At 28.1% G+C, this 21,994-nt stretch overlaps 1 protein-coding gene across 2 annotated transcripts in view; it reads right to left on the bottom strand.

Annotated features, from left to right (window-relative positions):
- LOC100200623 (scm-like with four MBT domains protein 1) overlaps window positions 1-21,994 on the bottom strand; it is an 81,221-nt gene that overhangs the window by 20,321 nt on the left and 38,906 nt on the right. For both annotated transcript variants that reach the window (XM_065817765.1, XM_065817766.1), the window contains 4 exons: window positions 18,994-19,082; window positions 15,369-15,603; window positions 13,310-13,410; window positions 6,948-7,203 (listed from right to left, as the gene is read on the bottom strand). In XM_065817765.1, coding sequence (XP_065673837.1) covers window positions 6,948-7,203; window positions 13,310-13,410; window positions 15,369-15,603; window positions 18,994-19,082 — 681 coding nt within the window. The remainder of the gene's footprint in view (window positions 1-6,947; window positions 7,204-13,309; window positions 13,411-15,368; window positions 15,604-18,993; window positions 19,083-21,994) is intronic.

Below are 21,994 nucleotides of genomic sequence, written 5' to 3' on the forward strand. Positions count from 1 at the left end.
ACTTTTGGTCCAATTTTGGATCTTTGGTCTTTTAAATATTCTCTTTACAGAACAGGGATCTAAAACAAATAAGCTATTTTAATTTGAAGTGACAAGTTAATGAAATATAAAGTCTTAGCCAAACGATTAGAGATAAGCAATTGAAACTCTTTTCTTTTACTTAACCTACCTTTTTTGTTAAGTGTATCTGTAAATGCAAATAATACTGGTTACCTGCATGTATTACCTTTCTACCTTTCTCACAGAAACAAACTATGTGTTTCATTGTGCAATCACTTTTACGACATCCAATTCCCCTAAATGTTTATTATTTTAGAATTCAAAATCATTCAAAAAGTATTTATTACATAGATTTCTGCAAACCTTGGATAAAGGTGGGATTACCTTAGATGAGGTGGTGGATTTGGTTGTGGATTTAAAAATATATATATATATTTTTTTTACAATCATCAATAATTGGAAAATAGCCCTGACAAGCAGACAGATCAAACATTTTTTTTTTTTTAAACTAGGCTGCAAGCAACCACTAATTAGAATTGGAAGTTACTGGATTCCAGTAACTTCCAATTCTAATTATTAAACACAAAAAGCCAAAAAAATACATTAAAAAACTTACTCTAATACTCAGAGGGCTGATATATGATATATATGTGTGTGTGTGTATATATATATATATATATAAAACAAAAGTATAGGATTTTAACTCATCAAAGATGTAACTATGCTTCTCTATAGATAAGTATAATCCATTTGTTTTAATAAAAATTTCCTAGATGATAAAAAAAAAAAAAAAAAGTAAGGAGAAATTAAGGAGAGCAGTCAAATTTTAACTTTTTTTAAGGTTATTTAAGGACTTTTAAGAGTTTTTTTTTTTTTTAAGGATATTTAAGGTTTTTAAGGAGGAGTGGGAACCATGTGGAAGATAAAAGATTGTAGAGCAAGATAACAATAGACAGACGACTTAAAAGATTGCAAATTATATGAATCAGGAAAGCAAGATGAAGGAAGCGAATTTTAAAGAACTGATATTTGAGGAAAAAAACTAGACAAACAAGATTTTTTGTAAAATTTTATAAATTAACATCGCTATCCTAAACATGATACCAATTTTAAAAACCTATTCTTCTGATATACATGCAAAATATTATATATATAATATATAATACATAATAATATATTATACATGCAAAAATATTATTATATAGATGATAGCGTGGTAAGTAGATTCTGCTTCAGGCTTGTAAACCAAGAGTTCCAGGTTCGTCTCTGGGTATGGAATTTATTATTATTTTTATTTTTTTAAGTGTTTTTTTGTTGCTGCACACTTTTGTGCACCAACTAAATAAAGTCATGCTTGGACCATATAAAGTCAAAAGCTTGATAGAACTTGGACCATATAAAGTCAAAAGCTTGATAGAACTTGGACCATATAAAGTCAAAGCTTGATAGAACTTGGACCATATAAAGTCAAAGCTTGATAGAACTTGGACCATATAAAGTCAAAGCTTGATAGAACTTGGACCATATAAAGTCAAAGCTTGATAGAACTTGGACCATATAAAGTCAAAGCTTGATAGAACTTGGACCATATAAAGTCAAAGCGAAGAACGTGCACTGCACATAAACTATTACAGCCATAATAATCTGTTAACAGGCTGTAACTACTCTTAACCTAAATCTTACTTAGTCGAGTGCACACATCGACTAAGTAAGATTTAGGCGTAGTTGATTTTACAATCAACATGCAGATACATCAGCTGAGGGTTTTGGTTTGGTCAGATAATCTTTTAATTAAAAGAAAGTCTTCTTTAGATTTAAAACTAAAAAAGAAAAATGTTGCATCACAAAATCGAGACCCTCCCCTTTGTAACAAATTGTCTTAAAATTGCCAACCCCTTCCTCCCTAAAGCGTGACGTAATTTATGGATGACCCCTTAGAGCAGTGTCTATTATAGTATTTAAAGAAAAGAGAAAGATAAGCAACATTATGACGATGTGATAACAGTTAGAGGTTGGCTGCAAGAGCAGGTCCAACTATGTTTACAATGCATTTTTGCACCTTGTCTAAAAGAGAAAGGGCATCACTAGAAGATCTGCAACAGATATGGCAACAGTATTCCATACAATAACAGATTTGAGATTTATAAAGATAGAGAATAGAATCCGGAGTAAGAAAGTGTCGAGCTCAGTAAAGAGATGCAACGGATTTAGTATATGGTTTCCAAAAAAGATTGGAAGTAAGAGTCAATCCTAGAAGACCAAGGGTAGATAACTCATCAAGTACATTATCATTCATAAATATAGGAAGATTTAAATTATTGCGATAACAATTGGCATTTTATCCAAAAATAAGTTCACCAGCCACTGTGAGCCCCATGCTGTAGCAGAAGTGAGATCCTTTTCAAGCTCAAAGCCCCCTCCAAGAAATCAGAGAGTGTTGGCTTCTTATCATGACAAGAATAAGTGGTTGTATCATCAGCGAACAATGCCAACTTAGATGTAAGAATATATGGAAGATCGTTAATGTAAATTTAAAAGAGTATAGGGCCAATGATTGAACCTTGAAGTTACAGAATAAGAAGAATGCTGTCCATCGAGGACAACTTTTATACTATGATTAGAGAGGAAAGATTCAATAATCTTAAAGATGTTACCAGATACACCATAAGAAGAAAGCTTATGGAGAAGACCAGCATGCCAAACTTCATCGCTTTAGAAATGTCAAAAGCGATGGCCTTAACCTCTCCACCTTTATGTAATGCACGATAAAACCTATTGGTTATTACTGTTAGCTGTAGAACAAGATCAGCTGTAGAACAAGAAAATCAAAATCCATATACATGATGATCAGAAAGTAAGTTATGTTAATCAAGATGAGAGTGTTTGTTAATTAGAGATGAAAGTGTTTAATAATTAAAGATTCAAAAACCTTGCTTATGATAGGAAGAAGACTAATGGGACGGTAGTTAGACGAATCAGATCGCTCTCCAGAATTTTTGAAAATAGGGATAACAGATGCCGCTTTCCAGCAGGCTGGAAAACAAGACTCTGATAGGCACTTGTTAAATAGCTTTGAAAGTTTAGACAACAGCTCCGGAGAACACTTCTGCAAGACTATAACAGGTATGTTGTCCAGGCCATATGCTGTAGAAGAGTCTAAGCAGGAAATCACTTTAGATACAGAAGCTGGAGTGATATGAATGTCAAGCAGTTTCCAGTCTCTTTTCTAGCCAGCTTATACTGGACCGATGGGTTCTAGATTTAATCCGCTCTGCAGATAAGACTTTTTTAAATGTTCTAGAAATTTTATTTCTTAATGGTTCATCTTTTAGCTAAGGGAGATAAGGATTAACTCTATACCAAAGCTTTTGTTGTGACAAAAGTTACTATTGACTTTTGTCATGATTGATACTGAGTCAATTTTCTGTCTATTAAATAAATCTTTCTATCTTGTAACCATATTGAATTAGCTGTTTGTAAGTTGGTATATTGCTCACTGGTAAATCACAGAGTTTTCCAGCAAATCTTCCACTATTAATACAAGTCATTGTTGAGCTCATGTTGATATCACAATTTATTATATAATTAAAAAAAAAAGAAAGAAGTTTTTCTTAAATGTAACTTACTAAAGTAAAATATATTTCTGAAATTTAAACATGGTATAAACAATTAATATTAATACAAATTATATTAATATAAATTTAAAAAAATGATATAAACAACTCAATACTATATTACCATGATCAGTTTATATCACACAATAAGATATCTGGTTAAGTACCATAAAATAAATTTATTTCTTCGCTTTCTACGCTCTCATCTGTAGAGACTCTTTAATGTTTTATGAAACATGTTTAAAAATGCTTATAAAAGTTTTATAAAATGTTTCTTTTCATAATATTTTGAATTCTGTGTTTAATTACATTAAAAAATAATGTTTACAGTTAATTCCTATTAGCTTCAATGTTTTCAATTTCATTTCACCATCAAAGAGTTTATTTTAAATTAATAAATCAACCCTTTAATGGCAAAATTATGACAATTTATTGTAAAAAATAATATTTTTTGTTAAAATACCAATTTAAATCAGCAAAATATATGGTTAAAAAAAAATTCAGAATTTTGGTCAAATTTGGGTTTATTGCCATACAGCATCATTGGTCAATTAAGATAATATGGGAGAACAAAGTTATAAAATATTTTTATTGAAATATACACAGTAAAATATAAACACAGCAAGCAAAAAAGCTCTTGTTTAAAAAGCATGTTTATTCTAACATACAAAAACACTAAGAAAACTTTAAATACAGTTTTATTCAGTTGTGGAAATTTATATTGCAGTCACGATTGGCTAGCAAGCAAAGGAAAACATTACATCATTCTGCTAAAACTCTGACACACTCTGCATTATCTTTTTTATCTTTATGTAGTTTTGACCGGTATCCAATATATTCCTACCTAATATCATTAATAGGGATTGGTATGTCTGGTTTCTTTCTATTCTTTTATTGAATTTGCTTGATACTGCTAAGTTTAGCAGGCCTTCCCCTACCGAGCCTACCTACCTACTCTACCGAGCATTGAAAAAATCTACTGTAAATTCTGCCAATGCTTGGTGTTTGTTGGAAAATTTAACTGCTGATAATGTCTTTTATATAAGATCTAGGCATTCACTTTGGCCACATCTGCAAAATACCAGAACATTTTGATGTATCATTGTCATATTTTTACCTCTGTGGGGTACAAAGCAATAGGCACATCAGCTAGGTCTACACCTCCGATGCATTTATTGTATGCTGCCACTATATATGAACAAGCAATTGTTTGTTCTTCTTTTTTTTTGCTTGCTATTATTAGGCAACCATGTAAACCATTTTGTCTGATGGTACCTGCAGCTTATATTCCAATACATTTGAGGTATTGGATTAAACTAAGGGTGGAAAAGGCTTATATTCCAATACATTTGAGGTATTGGATCAAACTAAGGGTGGAAAAGGTTTGTATTCAATACATTTGAGGTATTGGATCAAACTAATGGTGGAAAACCTATTATCAAAAAAAACAATTTTGTCTTTGTGTTTAGTTAATTCCTTGCACAAATAGGCCAGTGATTAAGCACTTACAGATAAATAACCATACTCTGCTGGTATTGTATTTTCCTTTCCAGCATAAAGGTAAAAATTGTACATCATTCCAGACCATTGAGATATGACCATGTTTTTAAAACCCCATTTACATGGTTTTTTTGAATTATATTGTCTTATCTTTGAGTATTTAATTTTTGAAGGTATTATTTGTTCATCAATAGCATGGAAATGTTCAGATTCTAAATTAATGCACTGTTTTCAGTTTGATTCAACTACAGGTGCAATTTTGTACAACTTTCCACTATATTTAGAAAAAGTCATGTTGTCTAGAAAGTCTAGATTTTGCTGCAACAAGTGTATATCAGTTTATCAACATATTGTCAGCAATTAGAGTATACCGAAAAGAATTGGAACAAAAGCTACTGTAGGCAGGTAGTTTAACTAATCCTATCAACATTTGCATCCCAATTTACCTAGAAATTTCTTTAAGAGTGGTATTAATGCACTTCCCTGATTTTTGTGTGCTATACAGTTTGTGTTTTCAACGATTAAATGCAATACTCATTGCATTTCATTGCATTGCATTGCAATATCATTAAACTCATTGGTTAAGAACCTTTTAAAATAATGAAGAGGTGAGCTTATTTTATCTGCTATTTTATCTTTTTATCTGGTCCTTAAACTGATGTTCATTTGAACTCTCAAGATTATCTGAACTGTTTTTTAATCCATTGGTACTCATATTTTGCTTTATTAAGAGCAGCTAGCGGTATATCATCATAACCTTTATCATCATCATCATCATCATCATCATCATCATCATCATCATCATCATCATCATCATCATCATCATCATCATCATCATCATCATCATCATCATCATCATCATCATCATCATCATCATCATCATCATCATCATCATCATCATCATCATCATCATCATCATCATCATCATCATTATCATCATTAGTATAACTGTTAGTGCTGTCATTTACATTGACTAAAAACTCATCATCTGATAAATATCATCAATCAGACATATCTCCATACAAAATCACATCAGCAACTAAATATTTTTTGCTGTGTCATATATATGATATAGTATCTGTAAAGATTATATAATAGTGGCTTACTGCATGCACCCAGAGCATTTAGCAGAGTATAAATGAAAGTAATTTTAGTTTAAAATTAAAATTAGATTTAAGATTGGCTAATATAATTAAACCTAAAGAAAGATTATTACAACCAAAAATATGTATGAAAATGTCTAAACAGCAATGAAAGCAAAAGTAAATTTTGAAGTTAAAATTAAAAAATAGATCTAATGCTCAAGCTTTTGCTACTTGTAGTTGTTTTTGATTTATGTAAAGAGTTCTGAGGAATATATATATATATATATATATATATATATATATATATATATATAATATATATATATATATATATATATATATATATATATATATATATATATATATATTCCATATTTTGTAGAAGATGCATTGCATTTTCTCAAATACCATTATTACTACCTCATATCTTTAATTTTGAAAAAAAAATCTTGTTACCTAAAGTAATATGGATATCATATCAACAAGAGATGCATAAAAATTTTGTATAAAATGCAGAACTAAATATATTATGTATGCTATATAACTAGTTACATATACTGATTTTTTCTTTGACTCTAAACTTAAACTAGTGACAAGATTCAAACTCAACTTTGTTCCCAATTATATGATTCATGTAAAATAACAAAGAAAGAAAACACAATATAATAACTTTATATAATAAAAATCTAACTATGTATAAATACAATAGGAAAATTTTGAAAGTAAAGAACAGTTTTATTAAACTTACCTAATGGTTGAACGAGGTTTAAATTATTTTTACTGCAAAAACCAACTGGAAAAACTTTTTTTGACCCTTTGTATGCAACAAAAGAGTCGATAACTTCATCTTGTGCAGATATCAAGTTATCAATCTTTACTAGAAACATAAATTCGTCAAATATACGCGAAACTGATGCAACACAAATTGATGTTGGATCATGAGGATGGATTGCTTCAAGCTTCATACCAAGATAAACGCCATGAGGCATAAGATTCTCCAATCCCTTAGAAATTTTTATTATAAATATTTGATTAGTAAGGTTTTTTTTTCACTGTGAAATTTCTAATTATATTAATTAGGGTCATGGCACCCCCTACCGTTAAGAAGCACCTACCGTGGTTTTTGAAAAAATCAGTAAATTTTTTATGTTTTTTTTTTTAATTTATTTTTTTAGCATTGTTTTATACAAAACTAACTTATTTCACTAATAAATAATTTTTAAAAAGATGTATTTTTAAAGATTTGAAATATTTTTTTACCCGCAAATGATTTTTTATTGCTTTCTTAAGAAAATCTTTAACAGTAAAAAAAAATTTGTCTAGTTTTTTTACGGCTCAAAACTTATATAATTTTTTTGATAAAAGTTTAAAATAGTTGTAAAAACATTGAATACTTTAAATTTTATCAAAAAAAATAAGTATTTTTTGTATAACATTGTTTAATCTTTTACACGGTAGGTGATTACGAAAATTATAATAGTTAGCACTTACCGTTTATAACAATATTTTTTCGGACGCGTTTTATTTTGTGAAGTTTTCTCTCTAAAAAACCATTTCAGTTCAACTCAATTACCAATTAAAGGTAATTTAACCCAAGGGAGTATTTATTTGATATGTTTTTTTATACTTTATTTATCATGTGAATTGAATTTAACCCTAGGGAGTATTTATTTGATATGTTTTTCATACTTTATTTATTATGTGAAATGAATTCGATTAGAAAGATGCAAGGTTCAAAGAAGAAAAAAAATATTCGAAAAAAGCTTTTGTATTCAGAAGAACAACTGCATGCAGCACTTAGAGCTTTAAATAAAGGTGAAAAAATTTTATGTGTCAGCAAAAAGTTTAATGTTCCTGAAAGTACCTTACGCGATAAATTATCTGGTAAAAGCCAACCCAAACGGCAAAACTCTGGCTTTAAATCATATCTTGGAGAAGAAATAGAGAATGAATTGGTTGCTTGGTTAATGCAGTGCGCTAACATGGGTTTTGCGATTACAAAAAAGTTATTAATTAAGGCGATACAAAAAATAGTTATAGGGCGAGGTATAAAAACACCATTTAAAGATGATATCCTAAGTAAAAACTGGTTTTATAAATTTATGCGTCGTCATAAGGAATTATCGCAAAAACGAGCAGAGCATATTAGTTGAGCTAGAGGTCTTATAACTGAAGCATCGATAAGAAAATGGTTTAATGAGGTGTATGAATTATTAGGCGATGATGCGCAATACCTTAATGATCCATCTCGTGTTTTTAATTTAGACGAAACTGGCTTTGAGTTAGCACCAAAAACTGGAAAAGTAATTGGCATTAGAGGAAGAAATGTTTATGAAGAATGCAACAACAGCGATAAGGAAAACCTTACAACTTTATTTTGCGTAAATGCAAACGGTCAATTTGCACCATCATTAACATTGTACAAGTATGCTCGAATGCCAAAAACTATTGCTGCTGCTGCACCACTAGATTGGGGACTCGGTTGGATGACCGCCGAATGCTTTTATGAGTACTTCACAAATGTGTTAGTACCATATTTGAAATCTATTAATACACAATTACCTATATATATGTTCATGGATGGACACCGCTTGCATCTGTCTAAAGAGCTCAGCATGTATTGCTCTTCGGAAAGAATTCATTTGATTTCGTTGTTTCCTAATGCTACACACATCTTACAACCATTAGATGTGTCAGTTTTCGGACCAATGAAAAAAAAATGGCAGAACATTTGTCGGCAATTTAAATTGGATAACGATTTTAATGAAATTTGCAAAGAAAATGTACCAATGTTGTTGAATAATTTTGTTATGGATCCAAGTATGAAAAAAGATATTATTAACGGATTTAGGTCGACAGGAATATTCCCATTTAATGCGAACAATGTTGATTATAAAAAAGTAATTCAACGTGTTAAATTAAATTCCACAATTGATAATAATGAAACGAATCTTTTAAGCCATAATAACGTGGGAAACTTATTTGAAGACAACGTTGCACCTGAAGTATTGCTACAGTTTGAAAAAACTGGAAATAAAGAATGGGGAGGTAAAACTGACTTCAGAGAATTATTTAATTTTTGGAAAAAACTAAAATTTAACGATAGGTCCAAACAAACCATAAATTTAATAGAAGCCAACAATAATGTATTGAACAATGAAATCGATAAAGAATCGTATTTAGATATTAGCAGTACGCAAAATGAAATCGTATCTAGTAATGTTAGCGAATTTGGAAAAAGCGTAATAATTGATGAACCCGGTGAAAGTAAATCAGCAGCAGAACCACCAGATTCAAATAAACAAATAATAAAAGATATAAACCCATTACACGACTTTCTTTTATGGCCAAAACAACCAATCACGAAAAAAAGGCTGAAACAAGTTGAACGATTACCGAGCGTTGTAACTTCAGCCAAATGGTTAGAGATTCAAATAACTAGAGAAAATTCAAAGGAAGAAGAAGATATCAAAAAAATTGAACGTAAAAATAAAGTTGAAAAATAAAGAAAAATCTAAAAGAAAACAAGCTGTTACAAAAGAAAATAAAAATAAAAGACAAAAAAAAAAACATTTTAAAAAAAAATTTAAAAAGAAAAAAAAATCTAAATTCAGAAAAAAGCTTTGGTGGATAATTTTATAACGAATGTCTTCTTTGTTTTGTAATCATTTATATTTATGTATTTGTTTCTTGATTTAAAAATATAAAGTAAAATTAAAATATACGATTTTTTTTTCATACACGGTAGGTGGAGAATTGATTACGGTAGGTGGTGCTTTATCGCGGTAGGTGAAGAAACGTACTAGATCTTACAAAAAATTAAAAATAACATTAAAAAAATAACTTTATTCAAATTCGATTTATATAATTTAGTTAATAATTGAGTATAAAATATTAATTCGAAAACCCTAAATAAAAATCTGTTATGGTTTTGGAGTTAAGAAGTTTTGAAGTTAAAAGTTTTCTTAAAGTCGCGGTAGGTGGTGCCATGACCCTATATAAACATTTTTAAAATGGTTTTATTTTTATACAAATTGCTTTTTTATTTTATTATTTTTCATTTAATTATTTACTGTTATGTACTTTTTTTTTTTCTTAAAAAGTTCAAAGTTTATTTTATTTGGTATCTTTGTTTTTATTTTCTAAGCTAGATATTTTTCTGATTACCATTTTTAAGTAACTTTTAATTAATTTATTTATTTTTACGTCAAACATAATTCATCACTTAAGTGGTTTAGACAAGTTTCCATAATTTTATTTAAACATGAGACTATCATCTTAATCGTAATCTTTAAGAAATTCTAAACTTTGGCAAATTTGGCTCCTTAGTTTTAGTTAAAAAAAACTTACCTAGGAGAAAAACAAAAACTCTAATATTTTGAACTTACTGATATTTATTTTGCAATCATGAACATTAAAAAAACCAATCAATACAAATACAAACAACATTGATTCACAATTTCTGTTACATGATTTTTTATTGAAATAAAGTTTATTATATGTAAATAAGAAACTCTGTTTTTTATATTTAATTTTATTTAACTATAAAAACATAAATAATAACATACTTAATTAAAAAAAAAATTTTACTTCCAACAAGGCTGCAACCAATCACTATTTAAGTTGAAAGTTACTAGAAATTAAGAAGAGAGAGCAAGAAAATGATTGACAGAAGAAAAGGTTGACTTATAAAACTGTAAATTTAAATACTCAGACTTAAATATTCAAAACTGTAACATAACCATAATGTAGCTGTAATCATAACAGTGTATTATAGTAAACATTTATTATAAATTGCAACAGTGTATTATAGTCAACATTCACTATAAATTGTAACAGTGTATTATAGTCAACATTTATTATAAATCATAACAGTGTATTATAGTCAACATTCATTATGAATTGTAACAGTGTATAATAGTCAAAATTTATTACAAATCGCAACAGTGTATTATAGTCAACATTCATTATGAATCATAACAGTGTATTATAATCAACACTCATTATAAATAACACTACTATGATTTGAGAATATTTATACAGGATAAGTTAACTTGAACTGTTTATTTTACTTGTAAGTTTATTTTATAAAAGGATAAAAAATAAATGTCTTGTTATAAAACGAGCTTACAGTTTAACTTATCCTGTATTATTATTATAAAACAAACTTACAGTTTAAACTTATCCTGTATTATTATTAAAAAACAAACTTACGTTTAACTTTTACCTGTATTATTATTATAAAACAAACTTACAATTTAACTTATCCTGTATTATTATTATAAAACAAACTTACAGTTTAACTTATCCTGTATTATTATTATTAAACAAACTTACGTTTAACTTTTACCTGTATTATTATTATAAAACAAACTTACAGTTTAAACTTATCCTGTATTATTAAAATCAAAATTAGGATCAAAAAGATTTACATTAAAAAAAAAAAGACACAAAAAGTATAAATGTTAAACAAAACTTATTCATATAAGTTATGAATAAAGATAAAAGTTTTAAAAAATTAATATTTATTATTAATTAAAATAAAATAAAAATTTATTGATTAAAAGTAAAAAAATTAAATCTTTGTTGATTAAAATTAAAAAAATTAAATACTGTTATATAAGAATATTTATTACAGAACAAAAATGTGTTGATCAAAAATCTTAAATAAACAGTACATGAAGTACATCAAAGTTAATCAAAGCCAAATCTTGTGGATGAAGCTAAAGATGGGGCATCTTGACATCGAAAGAACCACACAAGGCTTGCAAGCTGCAGGTTGTCGACCCCTGGTATAAATGTTTAAATAATATAATGTAGACTGTGTACTTACATAAATCTTTTTTATTTGCACAACAGACTAAAACTTTGTAAATTACAACTTTTGGCTCTTCTGTCTCAATGGGTTGCTGACCCCTGGTTTATGTAATTTGTTAAATGTTAAGTACATTTTTAAGTTATAAAAAATGAATCAAAATGTTTTTGGCTACTTAGATCCCCATACAAATTACACAGTTGTAAGCTTGTCTTTTAAGGACCCATAAAAAAATAGCAGGTTTTTTAACAGATATTGCGCTAACTAATAAAGACTTAAAACTTACACCTAACTTTCTTGTTTATTTCATAATCTCAACCTTGCAGTAAATAAAATATAAAACATTGTCTAAGTGTCATAAGTACTTATAAAATTAAAAAAAAAAAAAAACTCCTACCTAATTCCTCCCATTTCTGATTTACTACAGCCCTGTTATAAGTTAAATTGGATTAAAATAAAGAAAAACAAATAAAAAACAAAATAACAAAAAGGAGAAGATTTGAAGAGCTGATATCTTCAGATCAAAGAGAATGTGCTTAAATCTATAGCTCAGTCATATCCTTAATAGATTCCCGAGACTCTGGACTCTGGACTGGATTTCGCATCCCTGTATATGTAGACTACTTCACATTAAGGTCACAAAAAGATATAAAGTGCCATAGTCTCATCTGCTGTGCAGACCCCTATTAAATTTTTTTTTTTAATTTTATCACTTTAAGGGGTTGCTCAAGTGCCTCAATGGTTATATTTTAGATATTTTTACCATTATTTAAGCCTATTATTATGTGATGCGAATTATAAGCACATTTGAATAAGTTCAAAAATTTGTTTCAAGAACAATGTGCTCAAATCCTAAAGTTTCAAATAGGTAAACTCAATCTTTAACTATCATGTTTTTATATTTCTTTAGGCATAAAAATTTGTACCAACAACAAGGTATCTAGATTAGCAATGGTAGCTTTGGTAGCAGAACCATTAATTTTGGAATAATGACTACATATACACTTTTAAAATGCAGTTAAATTAAATATTAATTTTTGATATAAATAGATTAGCAATTGAATAATGAAAAATAAAAAAATTAATATAGTAAGCTAAAAATATTTTATTATTTAAAGCATAAAATACTATTATCTCATGATTTAGTTATTATTATTATTATTATTGTTATTATCATTATTATTATAAAATCCTACAAGACAACTTATGAACAGTTCACTAACAAAATAAAGTGCTACACAATACATGACAAATTTTATCTAAAAAATCTAGTTAAAAAACAAAGAAAAATATACCTTGAACAATGTTTTAAATACCGAGTTGTCACTCCTACTGGAAAGTACAAGAAGCTTCTCAACAACTTTACTTATTTGTTGCTGTGTGAGATTTTGACAACCTAGGTAATTTTTACTATTGTTTGAGATAAATTAAAAATAAAAAAATTAAGAAAAATAAAAGTTATAACAACTATATGCAAGAAAAATAATATACATATATATAAATATATATATGAATATATATATAAATATATATATAAATATATATATAAATATATATATAAATATATATATAAATATATATATAAATATATATATAAATATAAATATATATATATATATATATATATATATATATATATATATATATATATATATATATATAAATATATATATATTTTGACATCCATTCCGCACTGAAACTTGCTTAGAATTATACAGACAATGGAAGTGCTCTTTAAGATTCAGTTTATTTTTTTTTTAGACACTTCATTATATGGCCAGCATGCTCAGGTTGTTTTCAAGAATATTAATTACGTTGTTCAAAATTTATAGCAAAATAACTAACTGTGCCTTAACTTTGAGACACTAGTGTATATAAAATGTGTAAATTTAAATGTACTTCATATATATAATATATATACAACTGTACACATATACATATATAAAACTATACATTTATACACTATAGGTGTATATGTGTATACACATAAAATTATGTTTTAATAGTTTATTTTACTTAATTTTAATTTTATCAAAATTAAAAAAGTTTAAAAAAGTTAATGGCATTTATTATAATAATCAAAATTATAGCATTGCATCATCAAAATCAACTCAGGCCTGATACTTGTATGATACTTTTTTTTACTTCTATAAAACCTTTATTATGATTATGTGTTAGTATGGAACTTTGTTACGCAAAAACAAAGTCATCATGCTAAGGTGTGCTTGCTAGAAACATATCTGTTGACAAGTCTTGTACCTCTTTTTTATTTATTATACTAGCATAAATGTAAAGCTATGTAACATTGTTTTATGCCTAAAACAATGAATGCTGTACCTTCTTAGCTATACTCATGGGTATTTACTTGTGTCACTTTTGTAATGGTTATGCCATTCTTTCTGTTATCTAATAAAACTCAGCTCTGAAGCTGGCTGCTACTAAAGTTTTCCTAACTCTGTGGTAGCTTTCAAAAAGTTTAATTCCATTTACAGCCAAAGCATTAAACTTGATTATTTAAAAAAACAAAAATTTTATTGATGGCAATTTCTTTTGTTTGGGAGAACAAGAACATTAACTATTCAAATACCAAAATTTTACTTTAATAATTAATTGATAATAAAGATTAAAATTTAAATTTTTTAACTTTACCTTGAACTAAAAATACCTTGAACTAAGGTTTTAACATCAGATTACAGCTTAAGTTAAGGCATTATTTAAATTTCATGGTAACGTAATCTGGTGAGTGGTGACACAAACAATATTTAAATTTAACACTAAATAGTTTAAAAATGGAATGTTTTAATTAAAGAAAGTATTTAATTTTATGAGCAATATTTTTTTAATATTAAATAAAATCACAATTTTTTTTAATTAAAAAAATTTCAAGTTATATTAATTCCTTCAGACTATTAAGCAATAGTCTGAACGAATCTTGCTTAATTCAACCCTTGAGGGGTTTTCTTTTATTAATTATGATAATTTAAAGTAATTTATGTAACAAATTTTTTTGCGTGCAAACTTCTACTTTTTTTTTGAGGTACATGTTACATAATGGTTGCATTTAATTATGAAAACTACTAACATACTAGTGAAGTTTTAAAGTTAACATTTAAATCAGACAGTTAAAGAATTTAATTTGAGAAACCATAAAATGAATAAAAAATTATATTTGAGCATTTTCAAAATATAGTTAAAAAATCATTTTTTTCCCAAAAAGTCTTTCTAAGATAAATGTCATTTCATATATTCCTCTCGAACAAGATGTATTTCAGCTTTATAAAGAATATTATTAACAAGCCGTTTTTTAATTTATTGCAAACTCAAAAAACAAATTTAATTATAAAAATAAGCTACCTTTAGGTGGATAAAGAGTTAAGCCATTTGAAAAACCATGACCTACAGGCCTTATATTGGGATTTAAGTAATAACACCATAGTTCTCCTTCTTTATCAACAACACCTTCATATTGTAAACTCAAACGACCAGAAAAAGCCTCAGTAATTCGAGCTAACCAGTAACAATTCGGGTTGATTAAATCAAGTACTTCTACATATTGCCCAGCACACAAATAATGAGCTGGATGCGATTTCTAAAATACATTTAAATACATGAACTAGTAATAATATTTACACATTTTTTAATTGTGTTTAAAGTTACTAAAACATAGATATATTGCAAAAACAGAAAAAATTTTCAACCAAAATACAAGTAACTATTTAAAATTACTAATTATAACCTTTGTTTTATTCTTAGATTAGTAACAAACAATGAAGTCTAAAATGTGGGTTATATGCATCCCAAAGTACAGTAGGAGCTTTTAAAAAATATTTTAATTTTTAAACGAGATCAAAAAAATTAAAAATTTTAAGACATTACCATTTTTTTTCTTAAAGTTCAAAAAGGTTTTACAAACATACAATACTTTAATAATTATAATAAAAACTTATGTTAAAAAAAAAGTTATAACATGCATGGGAAGAGATGAAAGTTTTACAAACTACAAGAAATTTGATGTCATTTCAAGTAACATCTTTTTTTATATATTAAGTTAAGTTATATAATATTTTTCCTATTATTTGAAAAAAATAAGTTCTACAAATTGTTCTACAAATGTCATCCTCAGTAAGTTAATGAATATTCAGTACAAAAAACCAATATATACTAAGACATATACAAAGCAGCTGATTGTTGTAATAAAATAAGCAGGAGCATATCTAAGTGCAAAATCTATTATAATAAGTGTGCATTATGTCAATAAATGCCATTGCAACAATAATACCCTTTATATGTATAATTTTTCACAACCTTATGATAAAGAAGTTGTTATCATAAACAAAAAAACAGTGAAGGACTAAAGTTTCTTAAAAAACAAACACTTTCTCACTTTCTTAAAAAGTCATATTACAATTAAGATAAAACATATATGGAGACAAATATATGTAAACTTTTATTGGAGGAAAAACATATATTAAATATGTATCAAAGTCAACATATATTAAACATACTCTTTGCAACACAAATGTTATGCCAATATTTAAGCATATATGCATATTAGAATAAAGCGCTTTTCTGTTATGCAACAAAAACAAAGATTAAAGTTATTTATAATAGAATATGGAATCACCACTATTGATGTCTTATTTTCAAGAAGCTACTTATTCTAAATCAAATATATCGTATCTTTACTTTTATCTGTTTGTACGGTACTATTAAGAAAAGTAAAAAAATCTATCATACAATTATTTGTAGATTAATTGACTCAGTATCTGGGGAGGAGTGTGGGTTACAAACTCAGGAGCTGCTTTATCTTATCTTAAACAACTAATAATAGTGATAACTAATTATGTTTACATATGATGTTAATAACATTTACATAAGATGTTAATATACAATTATTTATAATATAAACAACCAATTTCAGCATAACTATATCTAATCATAACACATGCACATTATTTTTAATGTTTATATTTTATGTTGTATAACTGATTGGCTTAACTCTAGACAGGTAATTAAGTCTTGGTCTAGGTCTAAGACAGGCTTATAGGCAGTAAGATCCTGATGGACTGAAAATGATTTTTCATTCTAAAATTTTTTAGACATTTTTAGTTATGGAAACATGATTATCTGGTTGTAAAAGCAGAAATTTTTCATCATCACATTCAAAGACTATGATATACTCAATGAATCTTTAAAGTTCTTAATTTTTTTACAAAAAATCCTTTTATTTAAAACTGCTTTTATTTAAAATTGTTGCTTTTTCAAATAAATAACATAAAAAATGTAATCATAAATATAAAACTTTTGACTTATTTTTGTAATTACTTTTTCAGCTAAAAATTTTAAAACTATAACTACATTTATTATTATTACTTATTGCTATTTCTTTATCTTTATTTGATTTGCGGTAGTGGTGTAGTGGTCAAGCGCTTGCTTCATAAGCGAGAGGTTCCGAGTTCGATCCCCACCACGTCCCTGGTAGTACTGCGCTCAACTTGTTTCTCCGCGCAGCGGCCTTGTTCCTCAAGGTTCGTGTTTCGGAGTTATAGAATTGAGAGTATAATTGTGCATTTTATATGTATAAAATACATATAAAATACACAATTATAACTAACAAATCTCTTACATTTCATAATAAAAAAGATATTATTTTAAGATATTAGATAATATTACCATTAAATACTAGATAAATATATTAACATTTCAAATATTCTAATATTATTCTAAAGCAAGTCACAAAGTTAAACAATAAGTTAATTTTTCCTAAGTAATGGATAATGCTTAAATATTTTATTAATAGAGGTATGTAAAGGTAAGTAGACATAGACAAAGATAGACAGAGGTAAAAGAACAGGTAGCTAACAGGACCTATGAGAAATGGTTACATTTTCATGGGATAAAACAATCAGAAAAGCCTGCAAGATGCTAAAATTGTTCACAACTTGCTGTCTCTTACAAGCCCCCTTACCTTTTTTTTTCTTAAAGGTGCATGTTTTATTTTGAATCAGATGATCACTTTTAATTAAAATTTTAGTGATTTCAAATTGAAGTTGTAATCTATCTTTCAAATTGGAGTAGCAATGTACCTTTCAAAGTGATCATAAATAAAATAGAAAAACTAATAGTTTTTTAACTTTATTTCTTATGTCTTTAATTGTTGTAATAAAAAATTTCTCTTACAAGCCTTCCCTGCCCCAAATTATTTATAAAGAACTCAGGGCAGATGCTATAATAACTACAAATAGTATTTTTAATAATTATAGTATTTTTAAACAGAAAGTTCTCACTAATATTTACAACAATTCAAATAAAACACCTAGATTTTAGTAATTAGGAGTAACTTTTTTTTTAAAACATTTTGTTAGGGCAACTGATTAAGTGCAAAGTAAATCTGCATAAGTGCAAACTAGTGTAAATGCGCTGAAAAAATTTGCAAAGATTGGCATAAGTGTGAACTGTCATAAGCGTGAAGCAGTTGTAAAAACTGGCATAAGTGCAAATTGTCACAAGTGTGCTGAAAAAATTTGCAAAGATTGGCATAAGTGCGCATTGACATAAGTATTAAGGTATACATACTGAATCAAATACATATAAATATACATTATTAATTCACCTCTTCAAGGCTCCAGAGGGAGTCACTACTATATTTATTATTATTTTATTTGTAACTTTGTCAACCCTAACCTCCGAAAGAAAAACCTTGTTAAACAATGCTGCTGCATTGAGAAACAGATTGTGTGAGGTATTTCCAGAGGCAAAGGGTGAAGTTTGAACCTAAAGCCTTTGGATTATGTGCCAACTGTTTTACCACTAGTTTACTACCTCATTGAGATACCACTTATTGAGACCAGCACTAAAGATACATATTAAAATTAAGTATACTTAATAAGATTGAGAAAAGAATTTTAACTTTTTATTTAATAACCTAAATTTTCATTAACAAAAAGAGATAAATAATATTACTTTGAAAAGATCATACTTTGTGAAAAAGATGATCGGCAGCTTTGCGTGCACCAGTAAGATTTTTAATGAGATATTGATACCAGTTACTTTCTTTATGTTGAATAGCTGAAAAAAAAAATTTACACATAAGAAAAAACCAATCTCCTTGTCAATTAAAATAATCTTCTATAAAATAATCAACTCATAATTTATTCTATGAATTTAACTTATTGTGCTAAGTTTAAAAATAATTAAAAATTAATAAAAAAAATTACCCCAATTAATTGTGACTTCTTTAAAAAAAAAAAAAAAGGATATAGAGCTCTTTCTTTTTGAAAAAAAAAAAAATTACCTGTACTTAATTAAATATTTTTTTATTGTCTGAGTGACAATGAAAATAACAATAAACAAAATAACTCTACTAGCACTAGTAGAGTTATTTTGCCATCATACCTTTCAACACAAAAGCAACTGCTCTGGTCAAAAGGTAAGGCTTTGATTTGATAAACATTTTAATGATTGTATAAATATTCAAATGATTGGGCAAAAATTGTTAAAACAAACAACTGGTTGATACAGGGCTGTGCCTACTAATAGGCAAACCAGACAGCTGCCTGGGACCCCCAATGTCCAAGGGGCCCCAAAGGGGCTTCAAATTTTTTCAAAATTTTAAAGTAAAAAAAAAGATTAAAATTTAATTTACAAAATATTCGTCCAATTTTACAGTAAGTGTCTTCAAAGCAGAGACCATTACAGCATTGCTCAATGAAGTACTATGTTCATGCTCTTTTTTGTGCATCAATACTGTTCACTCGTGGGCAAAATTGGAGAGACTGGCGCAGTGTCTATTGCTCTCAGTACATCCGTGATACAGTCAATGATACAGAACATGGCTAAAATTGTGTAATGTGATAACTTGTGCTAAAAACTGTAGACTGAAAATGAGTCAAAATTATGCAAGTAGATTTAGCAAGCGAAAGAAAAAGTAAGAGGATGAGAAAAAGATTGAACTTTTGCCAAAAATTAGTTCATTTTTTACCCGACCACAACATGAAAATCAAGCTTTGCCCATTCAAAAATCTCTAACATGGGCAGTTGATGATGCAGTAGCAATTAATGAAAATGATGAGAACAATATTTTTGTGCTAAACCCTTTGGCATCAATTAAAACATCAAGGGAACTGACACCAACAAAAATTCCTGAGGTTAAGCTTCATGAGATTTCTTCAGATCCTGCAGACTGGCCTGGTGATTTGTCTCATATCTGAAAACAACTTGTTCTATTAGGACCAATACAGGTAAAGAACTATGTTTTCCCAAAGAGTTGCTTTTCCAATTCCAAAGCAAAACGAAGATTTTGTGCTTCAAACTACAATAGATTCCTGAAAAATGATCAAACCATAACAAGATCATGGCTTGTATACTTAAAAAAAGCAAATGCTGTATACTGCTTCTGCAGCAAGTTGTTTAGTGTCAATAAACAAAAACATAGTACCATTGGCTTTTATGATTAGAAAAACATTTATTCCATGCTAAGTGAGCATGATCGTTCACAAGAGCACAACAATTCCTGGATAAAATGGAAGGACCTGGAGAGTCAGAGTATCTTTCAGCAAGAAATAATTTCAGTATTTAAAAGAATTGTGATAATTATTAAATATTTGGCAAAAAACAAATTGACTTTTCGTGGCAGTGAGGAAAAGCTTTTTGTCCATGAGAATGGAAACTTTCTTGGCCTAGTGGAGTTATTGGCAAAGTTAGATTGTGTCATGTTCGTCAAGTGACCAACAATCAGTTGCCAAATCATTATTTAAGCAACAGGATTCAAAATGAGCTAATCATACTTATGTCAAGAAAAGTGCAAACTGAAACTATTCATCATCTAAAGGTGGAAAATACTTTGCCCTCATATTGGATTGCACTCTAAACTTGGCCTATAAGGAGAAAATGACTGTAGTGGTACGTTTTGTCAAAACTTCAGAAAGTTCTGCAACAATTAAAGAATACTTTTTGGGCTTCATGGTAGCTGAAGATCAAACAGGTGAAGGAATTACAAAATTAATTACTACCTTTCTAACTGAAAATGACATAAATATTGATTACTGCAGAGTACAAGGATATGACAAGGGAAGCAACATGAAAAGTCACATCAAAGAAGTGCAAGCACAAATTCTGGAACAGAACCCTTTGACTTTCTTTTCTCCATGTGGTACCCATTCATTAAATCTCACTGTTTCTGATGCAGGCAAATGCATCCACAAAGCTGTTTTTTGGATATCTTCAACGCTTGTATGCATTTTTCTCAGCATCACCACATAGATGGACAATCATATAACAATGCGTTGGAGCTACAATAAAGAAATGGAGTGAGACACACTGGTGTAAAAGTTGTTAGGAACCTGTAAAAATGCATGCCATCATCTAAAGGCATTCCTGGTGAATTTGAAGTTAATAAAAATGGTATTTTATTTAGAAATTGTATTCTTACAATTAGAAATTAAACATTTAACAGATAAATTTAAAATAGGTGTGACAATTTTGGTGACATATTTAATAATAATTGAGATAATTAATATTTGCAATATGGTTCATTTTCCTAATATAACTCTGCTCTGTTGATGTTCTAAAGGGAATTTAATTGTTTTAACATTCAAAGGGGGCAACTGATTAAGTGCCAATTTCATAACAGCACATTTACATAAGGCACTAGAAGAATTAGAAGACTCAACAAGTGATCCCTTTGCCTTTGCTGAACTGAGATCTTTGACAAACGAATTATCATCATATGCCTTCATCATAAAGACTGTGATATGGTATGAACTCCTGCTGAAGATTAATATTGCAACCAAGTACTTGCAGTCTGAAAAATGGACCTTCAATTAGCTATGCAATTTATCAATAATTGTAAAGTAACTCTCAGTGTTCTTAGAAATAATTTTGACAGTTTGTTACTCGAAGCTCAGAAAATTGCAGATAGCTGTGAAATTGATACTGAGCTGCCTCAACCTCAAATGAGAAAGATCAAAAAACAACTTCTC

The sequence above is a fragment of the Hydra vulgaris genome, chromosome 14 (genome assembly GCF_038396675.1).
Source record: "Hydra vulgaris chromosome 14, alternate assembly HydraT2T_AEP".
In the NCBI taxonomy this organism is placed as follows: domain Eukaryota; kingdom Metazoa; phylum Cnidaria; class Hydrozoa; order Anthoathecata; family Hydridae; genus Hydra; species Hydra vulgaris.